Raw genomic sequence first — 18299 nt, 5'->3', positions numbered from 1 at the left:
TTATTTTTTTTAAGGAACCCAATTATAGCATCATGGATTTGTAATTTGATAGAGTAGATTTGGGACTATTAATCATTTGTTTAAATGGTTGGGAATGGCTGGTTAGTGAAGCAGCAGTCTCCCCCCCCCGCTTTATAGAAATGACCTTTTTCATGGCCCTGAGTAAATCCACACTTGTGGGCTGCATTTTTAAAAAAAGAAGTGGGAGGATGGGAGTGAAAATGACAGTGAGCCTCCTTTGGGAAGTGCTTTGAGACTTGCAGATGGAAACTGCAGTGAAGAAGAGGATTCTTATTAACCCCGCACCTTTCATCAACTTCAGATTAACACAGGTTAGGAACTAATAGGAGAAGCAGAGGCAGTTAACTTGGAGGGAGAGCTCATTCGCCCTGAATCTCTCCCTCTCCCTCTCCGTCTTGAAAATCCAGGCTGGGGTGGTGATGATGGGGAACCAGTTCCTCGCCAGACTGTGTGTGTGTGTGTGTGTGTGTGTGTGTGTGTGTGGTGGAGATCCCATTTTTTGAGGAGTTTTCCAATAACTTCTCTCCTTTTAAAAACCTTTCTTAAAAACCAAAGAAACTTCTGATTCTGGGAGAGAGTAGGAAAGGCAACGTGGACTTACTGGTGTGCAGTCTGAAGCAGAGAATGGCAAGGGATGACAGCCTAGATCATACAGCAAGGGTTTTCAAACTCTGACCCTCAGGCGTGGGACCACAATGCCCAGCACCCGCTGCCATAATGGCCTTTGACTATTGTGGCAGGGGATGATGGGAGTTGTAGTCCAACATAATCTGGGTGGGGGGCGCAGTTTGAAAACTCCTGTCTTACAGAATTTGCATCTTGAGTAACGGCCAGTGATTGAGGAAGCTGTCTGGTCTGTAGGGTCCTTCTTAGTGGCTCTCTAGTTGAAACATTTTCATTGGTGGCTAGATGCCCTTCACATAGGTTTGGTATGCTCCTTGGGGCAGGGGCCTTTTTTGCGCATGCACTCTCTCTCTCTATGATTATGTTGTAAAGCGCCATGTGTGTGGATGGCAAATATGCATATTTAGTAGTATGTAGATAGTGCTTTACAGAGGATGGGGCCACTGTGGGTGGGTCACATCTAGAAACAGACAACAAACAGAGGAAGGGGAGGGAGATGTAGTTAAGAAAATGTGATTATTGCAGTAATAATGGCTTTGAATGGGAATTCAGAATATGTAGAGGATTCTGGCCCCTGTCCAGCTACGACCAAGTCCCATGGAAATCAGTAGATCACGTTAGGTGAGTGCCGTTGCTTTCAGGCAGACTTAGTCATGACCAGCTGGGTTAGGGTCTTGTGGGAGGAAAGGGTACGCTGACGAATGAGCCGGTGGATGGGTCCCAGTGGACTCAGGCTTATCGCTTGGCAGCTGGGCATGTGCTCTGCATGCAAAAGGGCCTTGGTTCAGTCAGTGACATTTCCAGCTGACAGAAATCGGGGGGGGGGGTGCTGGGCAAGAGGTCTTTTGCCTGAGATCTTGGAGAGCTGCTGCTAGCCAGAGTAGACTGCCCTCGCCTTGATAGACCAAAGGTCTGACTCAGTGGAAGGCAGCTTCCTTTTTAGATGGTCCATAGCTCAGCGATGGAGCCTGTGCCTTGTGTGCAGAAGGTCCCTGGCACCACCAGTGAAATAGCTCTTGGGTCACAGGGCTTGAGAAGTCCTCCTTTGCCTGAGATCCTGGAGAGTCTCTGCTGGTTAGAGCAGGTGAGGGTTCTCAAACTTGGATCTCCAGATGTTGTTGGAGTACAATTCCCATCAGCACAATGGTTGGAGGCCATTGTGGCTGGGGATGGTGGAAGTTGTAGTCCAACAGCATCTGGAGATTGAGAACCCCTGGAGCAGACAGTCCTGGGCCAGATGGACTGGAGGTCTGACTCTGTATTGGTCAGTCTCAGCGGTTCCTAGGAAGCTGCCTTATACTGAGTCAGACCATTGCTCCATCTAGCTCAGTATAGTCTGCACAGACTGGCAGCGGCTTCTCCAAGGTTGCAGGCAGGAGTCTCTCTCAGCCCTGTCTGGAGATGCTGCCAGGGAGGGAACCTGGAAACTTTTACATGGAAGCAGGCAGCTTCTCTTCCCAGAGCGGCCCCATCCCCTAAGGGGAATATCTCACTGTGCTCCCATGTAGCCTCCCATTCAAATGCAAACCAGGGTACATCCTGCTTAGCAAAGGGCAAGGGACAATTCATGCTTTTTCCTATGATGGCCTGCACAGAAGCTTGTTCACAGGTTCTGTGCTTGAGCCCCCCCCAGCAAGACTTGCCTTTCACGAAGCTCTGGCTAGAGGAATAAAGATTCGGATTAAGGAAATACTTTCCCTCAAGCCAGCATCTTAAGCTCCATCTTGGGCAATCTAGGTTATTTTAAGAAGCTCTAATATTTCAACACTGAAAAGGGGGGGAAAGATAGGATACCCAAAAAGGGGGGGAGGGAGAGAAATCAAAGAATTACCTTTAATAGAATAGGAGCCGTTTTAAAAGGCAGTTGAAAGTTTCTCTTGTAGCCTAATTGCGTGTTTGATTGAGCTGTACAATAAAGGAACCCTTCAAAGCACAGAGGGCGGATTATGTTGAGACACGACGCCCCGAAGGATGTGGCAGCAGAAGTTGAAGCTTGCCCTGTAGGTGGGGAGTGTTGTTCGTGGGCTTGGCTTGTTAGACTCTTGGCGTTTGGGTTGCAAGCCATAATTTGGCACATGTTGCTCTGGACTGTCCCTTCCCCGCAGAAGGTTTCCAAACCCAGTACATACAGCAGACCTCTTGCTCTGAATGGGCTTTTTTGGGTCCTCTCTGCAGTCACATCTGTGGGAATTGTGCCTGCATGTTTCCCTCAGTGCAACTGCATAGATGTTCACTCAAAGAGCATCGGTTGCATTTAAGCCAGCTGCTTTTATGGGGATTCAGTGCAATGTTTTTAAAAAGAAATCCCGATTGTGACCATGGTCAGGGACAGTGTTCCCTGTAACTGGGATGCACAGACTCCCAGAATCCCCAGCCAAAGGCTATTGCAGCTCAGGATGCTGGGAGTTGTAGTCAACAGCATCTGGGATTCCCTGTTAAAGGGAAGGCTGTGCTGCTCCCTTCAACTACTTGGATTCAACCATATTTTATTACTCACTCTCCATATTTATGTCCCTCTCCCCTTTTTCCCACTCCTCTCCCCCCAGGTTCTGCCACTGGGTTCTGCTCAAACTTCTCAACCAGATGTTCCTCAGTGTGGTGCTCCACAAAGGGAAGCTGGAGATGGTGCACAAGGCTGCACAGCTGGTAAGGGGAGCTTATGGGGAAGGTGTCCCATACCTGTGAGACTAGTGATGTACTTTGCAGAAAATAATGGATTTGGTAGGAACAAATCCAGTGATGTACTTGTGGAAACCCAAACTGGCTCAGCAGGATGCTGGAAAAGGATTGTTTTTATTATGAATAATTATATGCCGCTTTTCAGCAGAAGTGCATCAAGTGGTTGACTTAGAATAATACAGCAGCTAGGTAAGCTGGTTCCCTGAACCAAAAGGGCTCACAATCTGAAAGGAAATACAAGATAGACATCAGCCACTGGAGGGATGCCGTGCTAGGGTTGGATAGGGCTGGTTGCTCTCCCTCTGCTTAATATAAGAGAATCACCACTTTCCAAGGTGTCTCTTTGCCAGTTACCAGGGAGAAGGAGAGCACCTCTCTTTGATTCCCATGTTGGCTCCTGCTTTGAAAAACGGGGCTGGTTTGCACATGCATCTACAATGATGTCTCATCTCTTGAGTCCTGCAGCTTAATGTGGCTGGTTTTTGGTTTGTGTCTGTTCAGTATTGGGGATTTGTGCCCAGCATTTATTTTGCCCCAAGTGTGTTGCTAATGAGAGATCTGAACTGGGGGCTTCCCGGCCTGGGCCACAGACTTCCTAGCTTCCTAGCCAGTGGCGGCTGGTGGGCATTGGAGGGGCGGGGGCAAGGGAGGACCTGGTCACCGAGGCAGAAGCCCCCCGCCCCCCTGTTTTCCCTCCATACCAGTGGACTTGGGTATTTACCCAAGCCTGCCAGCACTGAGGAAAACAGAAAGAGGGGGGAAAGCAGGGGCAAAAGTAGAAAATTGAAGTGGGGGGGGGGGGCAAAAAGCAGGAAGAAAGCAGGAAGGAAAGGCAAAAGGCAAGTTTTTTGTTTTGTTTTTTTAAAAACATTTTTTATTTTTAGTACTTAATCCTCCGGGGTGCTTCTCCGAGGCCACGGACGGGGTGGGGGTCCTGCAGAGGTTCCCCCTTCCCCCGCTGGCCTTCCTTATGTACAAATGTGCCTGGTTCAGGCGATCTCCAGAGGCAATGGTCCAACCCCTCCTGTATTCTACCAAAAGAAAACCACAGGGCTCTGTGGGCGCCGGAGTCGGAATTGACGTGACATGACCTTTGCCTTACTATGTACCTATATGGAAGAGAGACTGACTCTTATGCAGTCCTCCCTCTGGTTTCCCTTTGAATGTCTCCATGTGCAAGGCAGGACTCCTAATGTAAAATGGGGACAGTTGCTTTGATGCCCAACTCTCTCCAGTGCCCTGCCCCATTTCTTTGCAGTGTTTGAATGAATGAATATATTACAATATAAAATATACAATATACAAAAACAGGAGGTCTAGGACCAACAACCGGAAGTACTTTTTCACACAACACGTGATCCACTTGTGGAACTCTCTGCCACAGGATGTGGTGACAGCCAACAACCTGGATGGCTTTAAGAGGGGTTTGGATGCCTTCATGGAGGAGAGGTCTATCATTGGCTACTAGTCAGAGGGCTGTGGGCCACCTCCAGCCTCAAAGGCAGGATGCCTCTGAGTACCAGTGGCGGGGGAGTAAATGGCAGGAGAGAGGGCATGCCCTCAACTCCTGTCTGTGGCTTCCAGCGGCATCTGGTGGGCCACTGTGCGAAACAGGATGCTGGACTAGATGGGCCTCCTTGGGCCTGATCCAGCTGGGCTGTTCTTATGTTCTTAATAGTATTGCATTGTTTGCTTCTGCGTTCTGTTGAGAACTTGAAGTGGAACTGGAAAAGGTGCAAAAGAGGGCAACCAAGATGATCAGGGGCCTGGAGCACCTTCCTTATGAGGCAAGGCTACAACACCTGGGGCCCTTTAGTTTGGAAAAGAGGCAACTAAGGGGAGACATGATAGAGGTTTATAAAATTATGCATCGAGCAGAGAGTGGACAGAGAGACATCCTTCCCTCCTCCCCCTCTCCCTCCCTCCCTCCCTTCCCCCCCCCCCTCTCTCTCTCTCTCACACACACACACACACACACCCCGACTAGAACCAGGGGCCATCCCATGAAACTGAAGATCGGGAAATTTAGGACCGACAAAGGAAGTACTTTTTCACACAGCACATCATTAATTTATGGAATTCTCTGCCATGGGATGTGGTGATGGCCACTAGCTTGGATGGCTTTAAAAGGGGCTAAGACAAATTCATGGAAGACAGGTCTATCAGTGATGCCTACTCTGCTGGTTATAAGCCACCTCCAGCCTCCGAGGCAAGATGCCTCTAAATGCCAGTTTCAGGGGAGCAACAGCAAGAGAGAGGGCATGCCCTCACCTCTTGCCTATGAGCTTCCCAGAGGCATCTGGTGGGCCACTGTGATGCTGGACTAGATCCAGCAGGGCTGGATCTTATGTTCTTAAGTGTAATTATAGTTTAACGAGTTTGTCACCCATACCATCCCTTGTTTTTTACTGCATTAAATGCCAGTAAAACTTCCTCCAAGAAGTGTACAGGTGTGCCGTTGCTCTTTTAGCCATATCTTCCTCCCTTCCTCGGTCTTATTTCCCCTGTGCTGGAGCTCATCATCAATGGGTTGTGGACTGAGCATGCTCGAGAGACAGGACTGTAATTTTGTAGAGTATTTCTTGCCGCTGGGAGGCGCCCATACCACAGTTCCGGTCCTGTCTCGCTCAAGATTGCAGGTCACGGAGAGAGCTCTCTGCTTATTTCGATATTCTCAGGACTTCTTCCGGCTAGTTCTGTTTTTTTTTTCCTTCATTGGCCTTGCTACTAGCCCCCTCCCTGCTCCTTTCTGTTAGATAGTGTGAGGGTGGGATAGGAGCTGCCTTAGACCTTTCTGCATCAAAATTCTAAACGCCTTGTTTCTTTTCCTTCGATTTGGCTCAACTTGGTATTTGTAGTTGATTTATTTTATTGTAGCTCCCAGTTTTCATTTTCGCTCCCCGCTATGGAGCTTGCTCAAGCGAAGGAATTTTTGAAGGGCCCCCTGTTCCTGCCTCCGAAAGCACCTGTTGGGGCCAAAGCAACCCCTCCTCCTCTGCTCTGCCCCCCTCCCCTTGAGGAAGTGGCAGACCCGCTCACTTCGTCTGCAGCACCTCCAAAAGCCACGAAGAAGATGAAGCACCATACATGGCAGAGACGTAACATCAGCCACGAAGGAAGCAGTGCTCCAACTTAGCAACTCCTCGGAGCAAGATGTGGAAGGAGTGTGATGTCTGGCTTGGAGGGAGCCCCCCTCCAGATATCTGAGGGAGTTCTCCAAGCAAGAGGCTGTATGGCCTTTGGTGTGTTCCGGATCGGATTATTCCTGACGTGCTTTCTTTCAACATTTCTATATGCTTCCTCCTGCATGCGTTCACATTTTTTAAAATGTCCTCTCGGTTCATTTGAGATCCCGCTCAGGCGGAATCAGGAAGGCCCCACTCTGATTGCATGTGCACTGCCTTGAGATTGCCGCCCGGAACCAAACTCCTTCTGCACACAGATGGAAAAAATTAGAGGGAATATTGCGCACTGGTGCCCCATTTGCAGCAGGGGGACTCAGGCTCCCTCCCTGGTCACTGGCCCCCTGGCAGCCGAGGCTGCTGCAAGTAATCTCCACTGTGTTAATCTTCCGCAACTGCTCTCTGTGAGTGCCCTCTTCTCCCGAATGGCAGCAGCACAGCCCTGTTCTGCTCTGAGGCTAAAAGCTGCTGCTGCTGCGCGCTAGAAATATAAGCAAGCCACAGTCCATGCCTTTCTCCAGCTGTGCGGGCTACTCTCTAGGAGTCAGGAATGGCTGCAGACGTCGTGGCTCCAGCCCCCAAGGGATCCTAGGAGATTAGATGCATGGGGCTCTCAGCCTAGTTTGCTGGTGACTGGACAGAATAGCGCTCTTCTGATTGCCCTAGAGCAGGGATTCTCAAACTTGGGTCCTCAGGTGTTATTGGACTTCAACTCCCATAATCCCCAGCCTCAGTGGCCTTTGGTTGGGGATTATGGGAGTTGAAGTCCAATAACACCTGAGGACCCAAGTTTGAGAATCACTGCCTTAGAGCAGTGTCAGTGCCCCCAACAGGAGAACAAAGAAAAAGAGGCACATTCGGACTGGCCTGAGAGGGAAATACTTAGGGCAAGGAGCGTTTAAATAGATTTAAAGGCAAGAAGCCAGAGGAAGCTCCCTCTCTTGGCAAGTGGTGGCATTGCAAGAGAAGTGAGAGCAGATGGTATGTTTGGGGAGACCAGAAACGGGGTGCTGGTAAGGACGGAGTGCCGGCAGAAATGGGGGGCATTGCCCACCCTGCCCCAACTGAGAGTCTTCCCCTGCTTTGGAGAAAGCCTCTGTCTTTCAGCCTCACCTGCCCCACAGGGCTGTGGGGCAGGAGGCTTCAATGGCTGTGAATCCCCAATCGGGCATGAAGGTGAGTGGGTGAGCTTGGGAAGTCTCCTATGCCTCGCCCTTGTTGTGAAGATGAAAGGAAGAGGATGGTGCTGGGGGGTGGGGAGGACAATCCCTTGAAATGAGCCCTCAACTCGCAGCCTAGCTTGGCTTCCATTTCCTAGAGGTGGGGGTGGCGGGGGCATGGGGTTGGGTAGGGGCGCAGTAGTGATGTTCGGGGCGGGGGTCAGCAGAGGAGTGTGGAGGAGGGGTTTGTGAGGTCAGGGAGGGCCTTCTTCTTCCCGACCTGACCTGACCTGCTTGCCTGAAGTGTGCACTCTGGAGCATCTTTCCCAACAAGGAATCTGGGGGAGCACTTTGGGGGGTGGGACCTAGCGGCATCCTCATGTGTCCCCTGCGGACTCTAGGTCTAGGACCACTAGTTTAGGGGAGCAAAGGAGTGGCAAAGAACCCTCTCGGGGGGAGCAGGGCATTGGCTATACATTCAGTTCTTACAGCGGTAAGGAAATTAATCTTGTTTCATTTAATATATTACGTTCTTATAGAGGTGAGGAAATTGATGATGTTAGTTGGCTGATGGGGAAGAGACTAGTCTTGTGGTAGCTAGCATGAATGTGTCACTTTTGCTAAGCAAGGTCTTGGATGGGAGACTGCATGTGAGTGCTGTAAGATGTTCCCCTTAAGCAAGCGGCAGTCCGTCAGCCTTCACTTTCTCTCTGCTGTATAACAGCATCTGCCTAGCACTTTGGCGTGTGCAGAGCACTGCACGGCCCCGTAAGAGGAATAAGTCTTATGACCTCCAAATAGCAGGGGCAGAGTTGGGTCTGAGTGAGAGGGGCTTGCCCAAAGGCCCCCTGAGTGAGTTCATGGCAGAGGGGAGACTTGAACCAGGAAACTCCTGATTCATGGCTCAGTCTCTATGGCAGTCCATTGTGGGGCTAACAATGCAGAGCTGCTCTCTAGAGCTGTTGCAAAGTTGAGTGTTTGTGAAGAGCTTTGGAGCCTTGAGCGTTCTAGATGCAGGCAAACTCCTGCCATTCTCTGGTGATGGAGCGAGCTTGCTTCTTGGCAGGAGAAGGAGAAGGGGAGGGGGGTCTTGAGTTTGATGTCCCATGTGCTCCTTCGGGGCCAGCCCATGGTCACCCCTGGCCTCTGAGTGTTCTCATGGCTCCTCAGTTCTGGGAGACGTTTGTCCAGGGTCCCCTTCAGAACTGTCTCTGTTTGCTGTTGCGAGAATGTAGTCACTCTTGTGTCTGTCTTTTCCCTCCAGCCTGACGTTCCAATGGTCTTTCTGTCAACCCACAAATCTCAACTGGATGGGCTGTTGCTTCCCCTTCTCCTCGCCTCTCAGGGCCTCGGCTTGCCCAGAGTGACTTGGGAGTACAAAGCCTACACCGTAAAGCACAGGTAAGGCTTGCAGCAAGGTTTGCAGGTATGAGGACAGGTGACTTTTTACCATTGCATGGGGTTCCCTCCTCAGATTCTCTCCTCTTCAGTAACCATCTGCCTGATAGAATTCAGAATCCATTCCAGTCTGTTAAGCCTTTCAAATTACTGCTTATGGCAAGAATAAGTCTGAAGACTTTTTCTTTCAGACCTGGGAACCATTTATTCAGTATAATATGTCACAGGGTTTGGTACCTCATCCAAGATTTGGTTTTTCTTTGTAGAGGAATTTAATGCAGACTGTAATTTATAGTATATTAGGACTGTGGGCGCCAGGAGTCGAAATCAACTTGATGGCACGCTTTACCTTAGGAACATCAAATTTGTTACTCTTCAGTTTTGCAATTATCTGCAGTGATTAGAGGACGGGAAGGAAGGGAGAGATGTGTTAGTTGGAAGAATTCGGGTCAATGTATACAGATTGTAATAAGAATCAATGTACTTGCTTTGCCTTATTTTTCTTTGTTTATTTTTCTGTAAAAACAATTATATATGTCTGTTGGTCTGTCTGTCTGTCTGCCTAGCCTTTCTCTCGCTCAGCCTTGCCCCCTGCCCTACCCCTGCCCAACATAATTCATATTATGTGGATAATATGAATCTGCCTTAAAGATTATTGTTAGGATTATGTACATGAATCATTTTGAACACTCCCAAAAGCACTGTATACAGTTGTCCCTTGCCTATTGCGGGGTTTGCCAATCATGGATTTGAGTATCCGCAATTGGAAAATTGTCACCACCCTTGCCAACTGCGATCCAAGTATTTGCAGTTTGGTGCCATTTTTTTAAAACTTTGAGCAGTTTGCGGGGCCAATTTTCAGGGGTCAGGAGGTCAATTCTGGGATCAGGGGATTTTTTTCACTTTGGGGGGTTATTTTTGGTCACTTTCCCTCTTGCTTTCCCCATGCCCGCTGTTTCCCATTAAATTCTATGTCTCACCTCCCGCAAATTCCTCAACCACGAGGGTTTCCAGGAGCGGAACCCTTGCGGTTGACGAGAGACAACTGGCATGTCTGGTATAGCCCCTTAGACTGATGTATAATTTAGTTAGTTTTATTTTAAATATATATATTCTCTTTTTACCAAGGTTCTAATGTGGCTTAGAAAGTACAAAAGATAAAAATAGACAATAAAAGCAACAGTTCCTATACAATAAAATGCCTCAGAATGCTAAAAACATATTAAGAACAATTTCTCAGATAATGCTGATGGGGAAAATTCTGCTGGAAAAGATGCATTCTCAAGAGGTGGCAGTCGAGAGGGGGCCATCTGGGTCTCTCAGAGGAGTGAATTCCATAGGGAGGAGGGGCCCCCAGAGAAGACCCCATCCAACCTGGCTGCCAGATGGATCTTGGATACCTGATGCTTCATTTAGTGTGGTTCTGAGGGGCTTCCAGTGGCCCCAGGGAAGGACTCTTTCACTCCTGGCCCTTGGATGGCTGTCTTCAAGTTTGCCAACAGTTTAGTTCCCCCTGCAAGATTCCTGTTCATACTCTGTCTCGCAATTAGCGTGGGCCTTGAAAAAGCTTTTGATTCTGCTGACGAGTGGCAATTGTGTCTGATGAATCAAATTTCATAAGACTTGTTAAGTGAAATAGCAATATTTGAATAATTTGTGAAATCTGCATAATGCATTCTGCCCACAACACGCTTCAAGAATTTTGCTTTCTGGGTGACCAAATTAGGGGACTCAGCCTCCCCCCACCACTCCGATCCCCCCAACTCTGTATGCTTCAAAAATAAATAACTAGGAAATGTATAAAGAATGAACAAAGATGCCCTACAGGTTGTGCCTTCAAGGGCTTAAAGCCTCACACCTTCATTTTGCCATTTTGGTTCTGCTAAGTTACACAGACCACCGAAGCTGCCCCTTCCTGACCGCTGGGGGACCTCTTGACTTCCTTTTCAGTTGGAGACCTCCCAAGCCCTTCTGCTCATGTTCTCAAGCTTATCTCCATAACCAGAAACCGGCTTTCTTTCCAAAGAAGCAGTATGCGGACTCCTGCCTCACAGACTGTTCAGGCTCGTTCAAGGATATGAACCAAGATCTCCTCCTCTCCCGCTTTGTTCAGGGCTCTGCTGACTCGCTTGGGAGGGGTGTTTCTGCCACCCGGAGTGGAGCAGACATCAGACAGTGAAGTGGGAGCTCTCTCCAGAGCTGTTCTGGCTTCCGTAAGTGGACTTTTATCTCTGGAGGAGAGGGCAGCGCTGGTGCTTGTTGGGGCTGTGAGCTGATGGGGATTGTTGGAGCTTCATTTCACAGCTGCCGGTGGAGGGTGTTGAGGAGGAGGAAGGGGGAGCATCTGGGAAGAAGGGGATGGGCAGAATGTCTGGAAGTCATTTCCAAAAGCACTTAATTCAGGGGGCCAGTTCATCCGAAAGGGTCTTCATCATACTGGGTGCTCTTTCAATGGCATTTGGTATCATGCATCCTGGCCTTGATGCCCAGTTACATGTTGCATCCATTATATTAAAGGTAATCACATGTGTCAGGCCCAAACTCAATGTGATGTGGGGCATCTGTGGTTTGCTCTCCAGGGAAACTCCCCCCTCCCCCCTTTGCTTAAAACTCAGCAATGGGTGGAGAGTGCTTTTTGGGGGAGCCATAATACCAGAGGGACGGGGTTTAACCCTCTTCACCTGCTTTTTCTCCATTCTAAATGGCAAGCCGCCTGAGCCTGCAATTGGCCAAGAAGGTGGAAAATGACAAGTGCATACTGTTCTCTGCCTCCCCCATGCCACCCACAGACATGTGAGTTTCACCTCCTTCAGGTGATTTGAATGGGTGGAACAGTGTGATGGAGCAAAGGGTTAATGTCTCCCTTGCTGCAGCCCCATCAAAACCTGTCCTTTTGAGCAGAGCAAAAGATGCCAGGAGATCATGTCCTGTCTAGTTTGGCCCAAGGCAAACACTGAGAATGCTGAAGCTCCCCAGAGACAGGCAGAGCAGGCTGGGGCTGGAGGCTTTTCTCTGCTTATCTTATCTCTCTCTTCCCCTGAGGTCCCCAGGGAAGGATTGGGATGATAAGCAGTTAAACCAGAGATAAAGGACTGAAAGAGGAAAGCTGATGTTCCGCTGTGTGTTTGCCTAGGATCCCTTTCAGCTGTCCCTGCCTGTCTCTGGGGAAGCTTCAGAAGGCCCCAGACAGACATGATTTTATAGGGATGTACTCCACAGGGGAAGCCCTTACCCCTGCCAGATTTAAAGACACTCTATGCACTGGCCGCTTCATTGCAAACCAGCGCATAACCTGGCCTGCACAGGGGCATAGGGCTGCCATATTTTGTCTCTCCAAATCCGGGCATCTAATTTGCATATTATGCAAATTGGCTTCAAAAGAATTTGCATGTGCAAATTAGCAGCTGCACTTTCCAGTTGATTTGTATTTGCTATGGATATCTAACAACGACAGTGGGGGGAGATATCTTTGCCTGACCATTTTCCTTGACATATGAACAGCAGCAATAGAACAACAACCAAAAAAAGCACAGCTTCTTAATTAAGGCTGCAATTCTGTACACACTTATTTGAGAGAAGAGCTGATTGAAACCAATGGTACTTACTTCTAAGTAGGCATGCACTGAATGTAAAGCCAAGAAAGTCCTTAAACATTACAATACACAGCCTGGTAGGCAGGTAGTGAGTCACATCAAAAGCAAACTAACCACTCAACTGCCCGAAAGAGATTCCCTGCTGATAACAAACAAGGCAACATTCCTCAGGGGGTTACTGTACTTGTGAAAGTGAAACCCTCCCAGCGAGCCTCCTGTGCTCTTGCTCTCTTAATCCAATTCTAGCGGTGGAGCAGAATAGTGACTGCACGTTTTGCTCCATAACTCCACTTCTACAAGGGCTGAAGCTTAGCTTTAAAAAAAGAAAAAAGAAATCTGAAATCTGGGTGAATTCGGGTGGGCTAAGCAATCCAGGTGAGATGCTTAAAATCCAGGTGATAGCCGGAAGAGCATGGCAACCCTAGGGAAGTGCCCATAGGTAAGGGCTTAAAACAGCATGTTTTAAATCAGCACCTGGCTTAAATGTGGCTACAGGGGAGGGGTGTATCAGCAGGCTCAGGCATGAGCTGATTTTGGCTTTTGTAGAAAATAGGCTCTGTGGAGCCATTGAGAGATTGGTGCACTCTGAATACCTCATAGGAACATTGGAAGCTGCCATATACGGAGTCAGACCATTGGTCAGACCAACAGACTGGCAGCGGCTTCTCCAAGGTTGCAGGCAGGAATCTCTCTCAGACCTTTCTTGGAGATGCTGCCAGGGAGGGAACTTGAGGGAGACATTCAAATCCAGTTTAGTGGTTTGTACAGTTTATTTGGCCCCAGATAGGTTGGTCTCTTTAGCAGAAGCCTCAGAGAGCTTGGAGACCTCAGCAGGGGGGATGTAGTCTGTCACCCCTGCTATTAATCTGACTGTGTACCCCACCTCCCATACAATCCAATGCCAGCTTTTTTCCTGGGGCAGGCAGCCGCTGTGCCCCCCCCCCCCGATCACCACTGTGGCAAAGGTGGTTAAATCCTCCTCTCCTGTGCCCGGGCCTGATCCAGGTTGGAGACCCCGACAGCTGCTGCTTTAAATAAGAAGATTGGGACAAATTATTTCAAGTCTCATTTAGCCCTTAATTTTTTCAGCTTTTAAAATGGTTACGGTTCTCGTTCTTGTTTTTAAAATAGTTCACTGCAGATTCCATTGATCCTGACTTTCCTCCCCATCTGCCGCCCCCATAACTGAAGACACATCTACATTATGTTCAAAAGATCTTGGGGGTTGGTGGGGGGGTTGCAATCCAGACATAACAGCAAATGATATCATTTCTACCTATTATCTTTCATTAAAGGTGAAACGATACTTGGTGAATCTGAATCTCTGGGTGGTGTGTGTGTGTGTGTGTGAGAGAGAGCGCTCATTCGATTATGCTTTGCTTTAGTTTGCTTGAGGAGGGGATGGAGGCAAGGGCAGCCACAGAAGGACCACCAGCCTCAAGAGACCTGCGTTGGGGGGGGGGCTCACTTGGGCAGAGTGCCAATCCATTTGTCGTCCTCTTTGACTGGATTGGAATCTTGCATGGCTCACTGCCTCCACCAGGAAATGATAATTGCGTTTGCAAATTGTGCTGATTTCCTTCTCTCCTGCCAGACACCTGATCCAGCCAGGCTCTTCTTCTGACAAGCCACCCACTCAGAGCAGCATCCGCCCTGCCGCATAGCCAGACTCCTGCCGCACCTCATGGGCCTCGGAGTCTTGTGGATGCTGGTTCCACGTGGCAGGCTGGTTGGCCTTGCTGTGTCTGGTGTGGGGCTCCTGGCTGCTTTAGGTTTCTGTGGGCCAAGTCTTTTCCCTTTTGGCTTGGGTGTGTGCAAGAGCTTGTCTCCGAAGCTGCCATATACCCTCGGTCCATCTAGCTCAGGATTGACTTGGCAGCAGCTCTACAAGGTTTCAGGCATGGGTGTTTCTCTGCTCTACCTGCCAGGGGTTGAACCTGGGACCAAGCAGATGAGCCACAGCCCCATCCCCAATCTATTTCTTTTCCATTATAAAACTTTGGATTTGTTTCAATGTAACATTTAAGTGGCATTAAGTGTTTTTATCGAGTCCGTCCCTCCCCACATGTGTTGCTTAGAGAACAGACAAAAGGTCCCCCAAGTTCAGCACTCTTTCCCCCCAGCAGTGGCTTACCCAAGTGCCCCACCTTGCTCTACAAACAGAACAAGGTGGGGGCAGTCCTCCTCTGCTGATTGCCTCAGCAGCTGGTATTTGAAGGTAGACTGCCTCTGAAAATGGAGGTTCCATTGAGCTGTAGTGGCAAATAACTATTGGCAGATTTATCCTCCACAAACTTGTTTAATTGTTTTTAAGCTGGCTAAGCTAGAGGACATCGCCACCTCTTGTTGCCTGAATCTCGTGTCAAGAAAGCATCTGGTGAAGGAAGACTTTCTTTGGTCAGTCCTCAACCTTCTACCAAGCAGTGACTACCTGTGGAAACATTTCCCCTGACTCTTGCTACACCGTTAATGATTTTACACTTCTACAGGTCCCTGGAATCACGGCAAACATACAGCCCTAAACTAGACTGTATTTACACATTTGGATCTTAACCAAGACCAGGGTATTCCTCTCCTCTTAAACGGTCACAGCAAAACTAGGAAGCCAGTGCTTTCAGCAATTGTGGCTTGTGTACACCTGGAACTTGGCATAGAAAGGTCATGACATACTCGACCTTTTGCATTTGGTAGCTATTTTTTCTGTACCATGTATAACTGCCAAGTGAGGGTAGCACTTCATGCATCTGGAGAAGTGGGCTCTGCTCCCGCTGAAAGTTGATGCCACCCTAAATGTGTTGACCCCTGAGGGGTGCTGCAAGGCTCTTGCTGTGTGTGTTGTAGCAGGCTATCTTAACTGCCTTTCTGGAAATACCCCTGACTGTGGGGAAGGCAACTGTTTAGCCTCCCCCAACCAGTGCTGGTTTTGCTGCCAGCAAGTGTGAGCCTGCCCTGTGCTGCCTTGGGGTCCTCATGAGGTCCCACCTCTGCCTCCCCCCCCCCCCGCCCCCAGTATGTCCAGGAGCTGCTTCTGAGCAGGCGAGCGCTGCTGATCTTCTTGGAAGAGCCCTTCTCTGATGTGCCGCTGCAGCGCTCTGCCTCCAGCAGGGAGTGGCTGAGCCTGGTGTTGGACGTTCTCCACGCTGGGGCTGTCCCCGATGTCACGATCGTGCCCGTGGGACTCGCCTACGATGTGGCCCCAGATGCAAATCGGAGGGAACAGAAGGTAAGGGCTGTGGTGGGGGCCGGGTTTTTTTCCTTCTAGATTTCCTAGTTAATTCTGGGAGGAGAATGGGATTTTGCGGGAGGAGACACAGTGAGTGGAGAGCCAGTTTATTTGGAAACTAAATAAGCTGTGTTTGTGCTCAGCATGCGTCTTTGATATTACTCCGATTTATGGCTGATCTAGGCAGGTTATTTGTGGTGGGTTTTTCTGTAGACTAAGAGCATCTGCACAGTAGGCTGAAGGAAGCTGTAGGGTCAGCCCGTAGCTTAGGGTTCCCACTGCAGCAGTCTGAACACTGAGATCAGCAGCAGTACTTAGGGGAGGTTCGGCTCCTCCTTGGTGTCCTTAGTCCACTTCTGGGGGTCTTTAATGAACCAGGAGTCTGTCAGGTGCTGGAGAGCTTGAATCGGGAGCCCCATATCAGGCAAAGGAACCGCAGATAAGTTGAGCTAGGGCGCTTGTACAACCACCCAGAATCCTCCTGGCCTGGGAAGTGAGGTGACCGGAGGGGTCTGGCTGGTTCAGTGCTTCTGGCGGATATGGAAGCTCTCTGGTCTGCTGACTTCCCCAGACTGGGCACCTTAAAAAAAAAGTTGAATAAATAAATAATAAATAAAGGAATGTTTGAAAATTCCAAAACCATGTGGTTTGGGGGGTGAGCTGGGACTGGGTCTCGGAGCCCTCCCTCTGAACAAGTGAATCTACGCTAAGGCACTGCAATCTGACCTCCAGCAGTCAATGCAGTGCTCAACGTTCACGTTGTTTTGACAGAACCGCACCGAGCCCCTTAGTCTCTGGACATTGCTCTGGACCATCTGCCGAGCGGCATGTCGAGGATTTGGCTGTGTCCGGGTCGATTTTGCTCAGCCCTTCTCGCTGCAGGTACTGTGGGTCAGCCTGAGCTCCAGAACGGAGCAAACAAACATCTTGCCAGGATGTTCAGGGTGGTTGTAGACCGGCCGGCGCTTTTGATGGAGGATGGTGGCCCAGGCGTTTCTTTGCAGGCTGGGTCTTGGGGGAGGCTGTGTCTGTTGGGTGCTAGAAGAAATTCCAAGGTCTGCACCAAGAAACACTGAGTTTTGTAACCTTTCTGAATGATGCAGAAATGTGTCTTGGTTTTGTGTAATTGTGCATGATTTAGCCATGCAGAGTGGTAACAAACGAATCCAGGGTATTGGAGTCCTATTCTTGCTTCTGAGCTTGCCTTGAGATGGAGATTGAAAACACACATATTTTCAAGCATTCTTTTGCAGCCATAAGGACTAGAAGCTTGGTGTGTGTGTGTGTTTGCTTGCTTGCTTGTTTTGTTAAATGAAGCCAGTGATTTGCAGCTGGATTTTGTACCCAGTAGTGCATTCTGTGCATGTGTGGAATTCTGGCATGCACAGCCTGGGTGTGGATGGGGATGGGTTTGTAAAAGCGAAGGGGGGTGGGCAGGGCAGTTGCGACCAGGGAAGGACTGATGTGGAATTGGCTGCTGGGCCTGCTCATTTGGGCCAAGTGAGTACGTGTGTTCAGATTCACAGATGCCCCAGTCTGAGCTGGTGTTCCTTTTCTCCCTAGGAGTATATTGCGAATAATCTCTTCAGACACGACCGTTCAGGGAAGCCGCTAGAGGACATCCTCCTTCCGGAACTGCTAGGCAAATGGTAACTCTGCCCGGTTGGTGGCCCACAGAGCCGTCTCCCAGACCGCAGTCCAAGAAAGGCCCTGGTGGCAAGTTGGGGGCTGCTTGGGGGAGCCCCTGTGCTGCAGCCCCAGGAGGCATACGTGGGAGGGCTGCCATTAGCATCTTTTTCGTTCTCAGTGTGGAGGGAGGGGGCTCAGCTCTTTGCCACATGCTGGTTCTGGGACTTGAAGACCCACCTCCAGGAGGGGAATTTTTGTGCTCATAAGATCCCCCCACCGTCAGCTAATAGCGGCTTCAGGGGGCCCCAGTTTGGCAGAACAGATCCAAACCCACCCGCCAACACAACTGCTTCATGAAAAAAAAAAAAAACCAGTCGGAAGTAGTGATCGCGGGATCTGTGCATTGCCTGCAGTGTTCCCTCTGATTTTTTTCATCTGTGTGCGGAAAGTGTTTTGTTCCGGGTGGCAGTCTCAAGGCAGTGTGTGCGCACCATGTGCATTTGGAGTTGGGGCCTTCCCGATTCAATCTGAGTGGGATCCAAAATTGATTGAGCAGACATCAGAAAACGTGTGTGTGTGTGTGTGTGTGTGTGCACACGTGATGGCCTCTCATTTGGCCCTTTCTCTTTAAGGTGCCCCAAGGGTCTTTGTGGTGTCTGCAAGAACAGACTTAACACAGCTGGGAAGGGTTCCATTTCACATTATCGCTCCCCATGTATACCTTTTGATCAGTGCATGACCTCGGGAAAGCTTTTGATTGCTTCACAATAGCTTTTGCAAGAACAGCTAG

General features: G+C 49.4%; 1 protein-coding gene across 21 annotated transcripts in view; it reads left to right on the top strand.

Moving 5' to 3' along the window:
* Window positions 1–18299, top strand: part of GPAT2 (glycerol-3-phosphate acyltransferase 2, mitochondrial) — a 108913-nt gene that overhangs the window by 65864 nt on the left and 24750 nt on the right. For all 21 annotated transcript variants that reach the window (XM_053269585.1, XM_053269596.1, XM_053269595.1 and 18 more), the window contains 6 exons: window positions 3192–3291; window positions 8931–9067; window positions 11178–11277; window positions 15668–15880; window positions 16652–16762; window positions 17444–17529. In XM_053269585.1, coding sequence (XP_053125560.1) covers window positions 3192–3291; window positions 8931–9067; window positions 11178–11277; window positions 15668–15880; window positions 16652–16762; window positions 17444–17529 — 747 coding nt within the window. The remainder of the gene's footprint in view (window positions 1–3191; window positions 3292–8930; window positions 9068–11177; window positions 11278–15667; window positions 15881–16651; window positions 16763–17443; window positions 17530–18299) is intronic.

This window comes from Hemicordylus capensis, chromosome 8 (genome assembly GCF_027244095.1).
Source record: "Hemicordylus capensis ecotype Gifberg chromosome 8, rHemCap1.1.pri, whole genome shotgun sequence".
NCBI classification, from domain to species: Eukaryota; Metazoa; Chordata; class Lepidosauria; order Squamata; family Cordylidae; genus Hemicordylus; species Hemicordylus capensis.
Note: the sequence above shows the minus strand (reverse complement) of the source record. Positions and strands in the feature narration are given on the sequence as shown.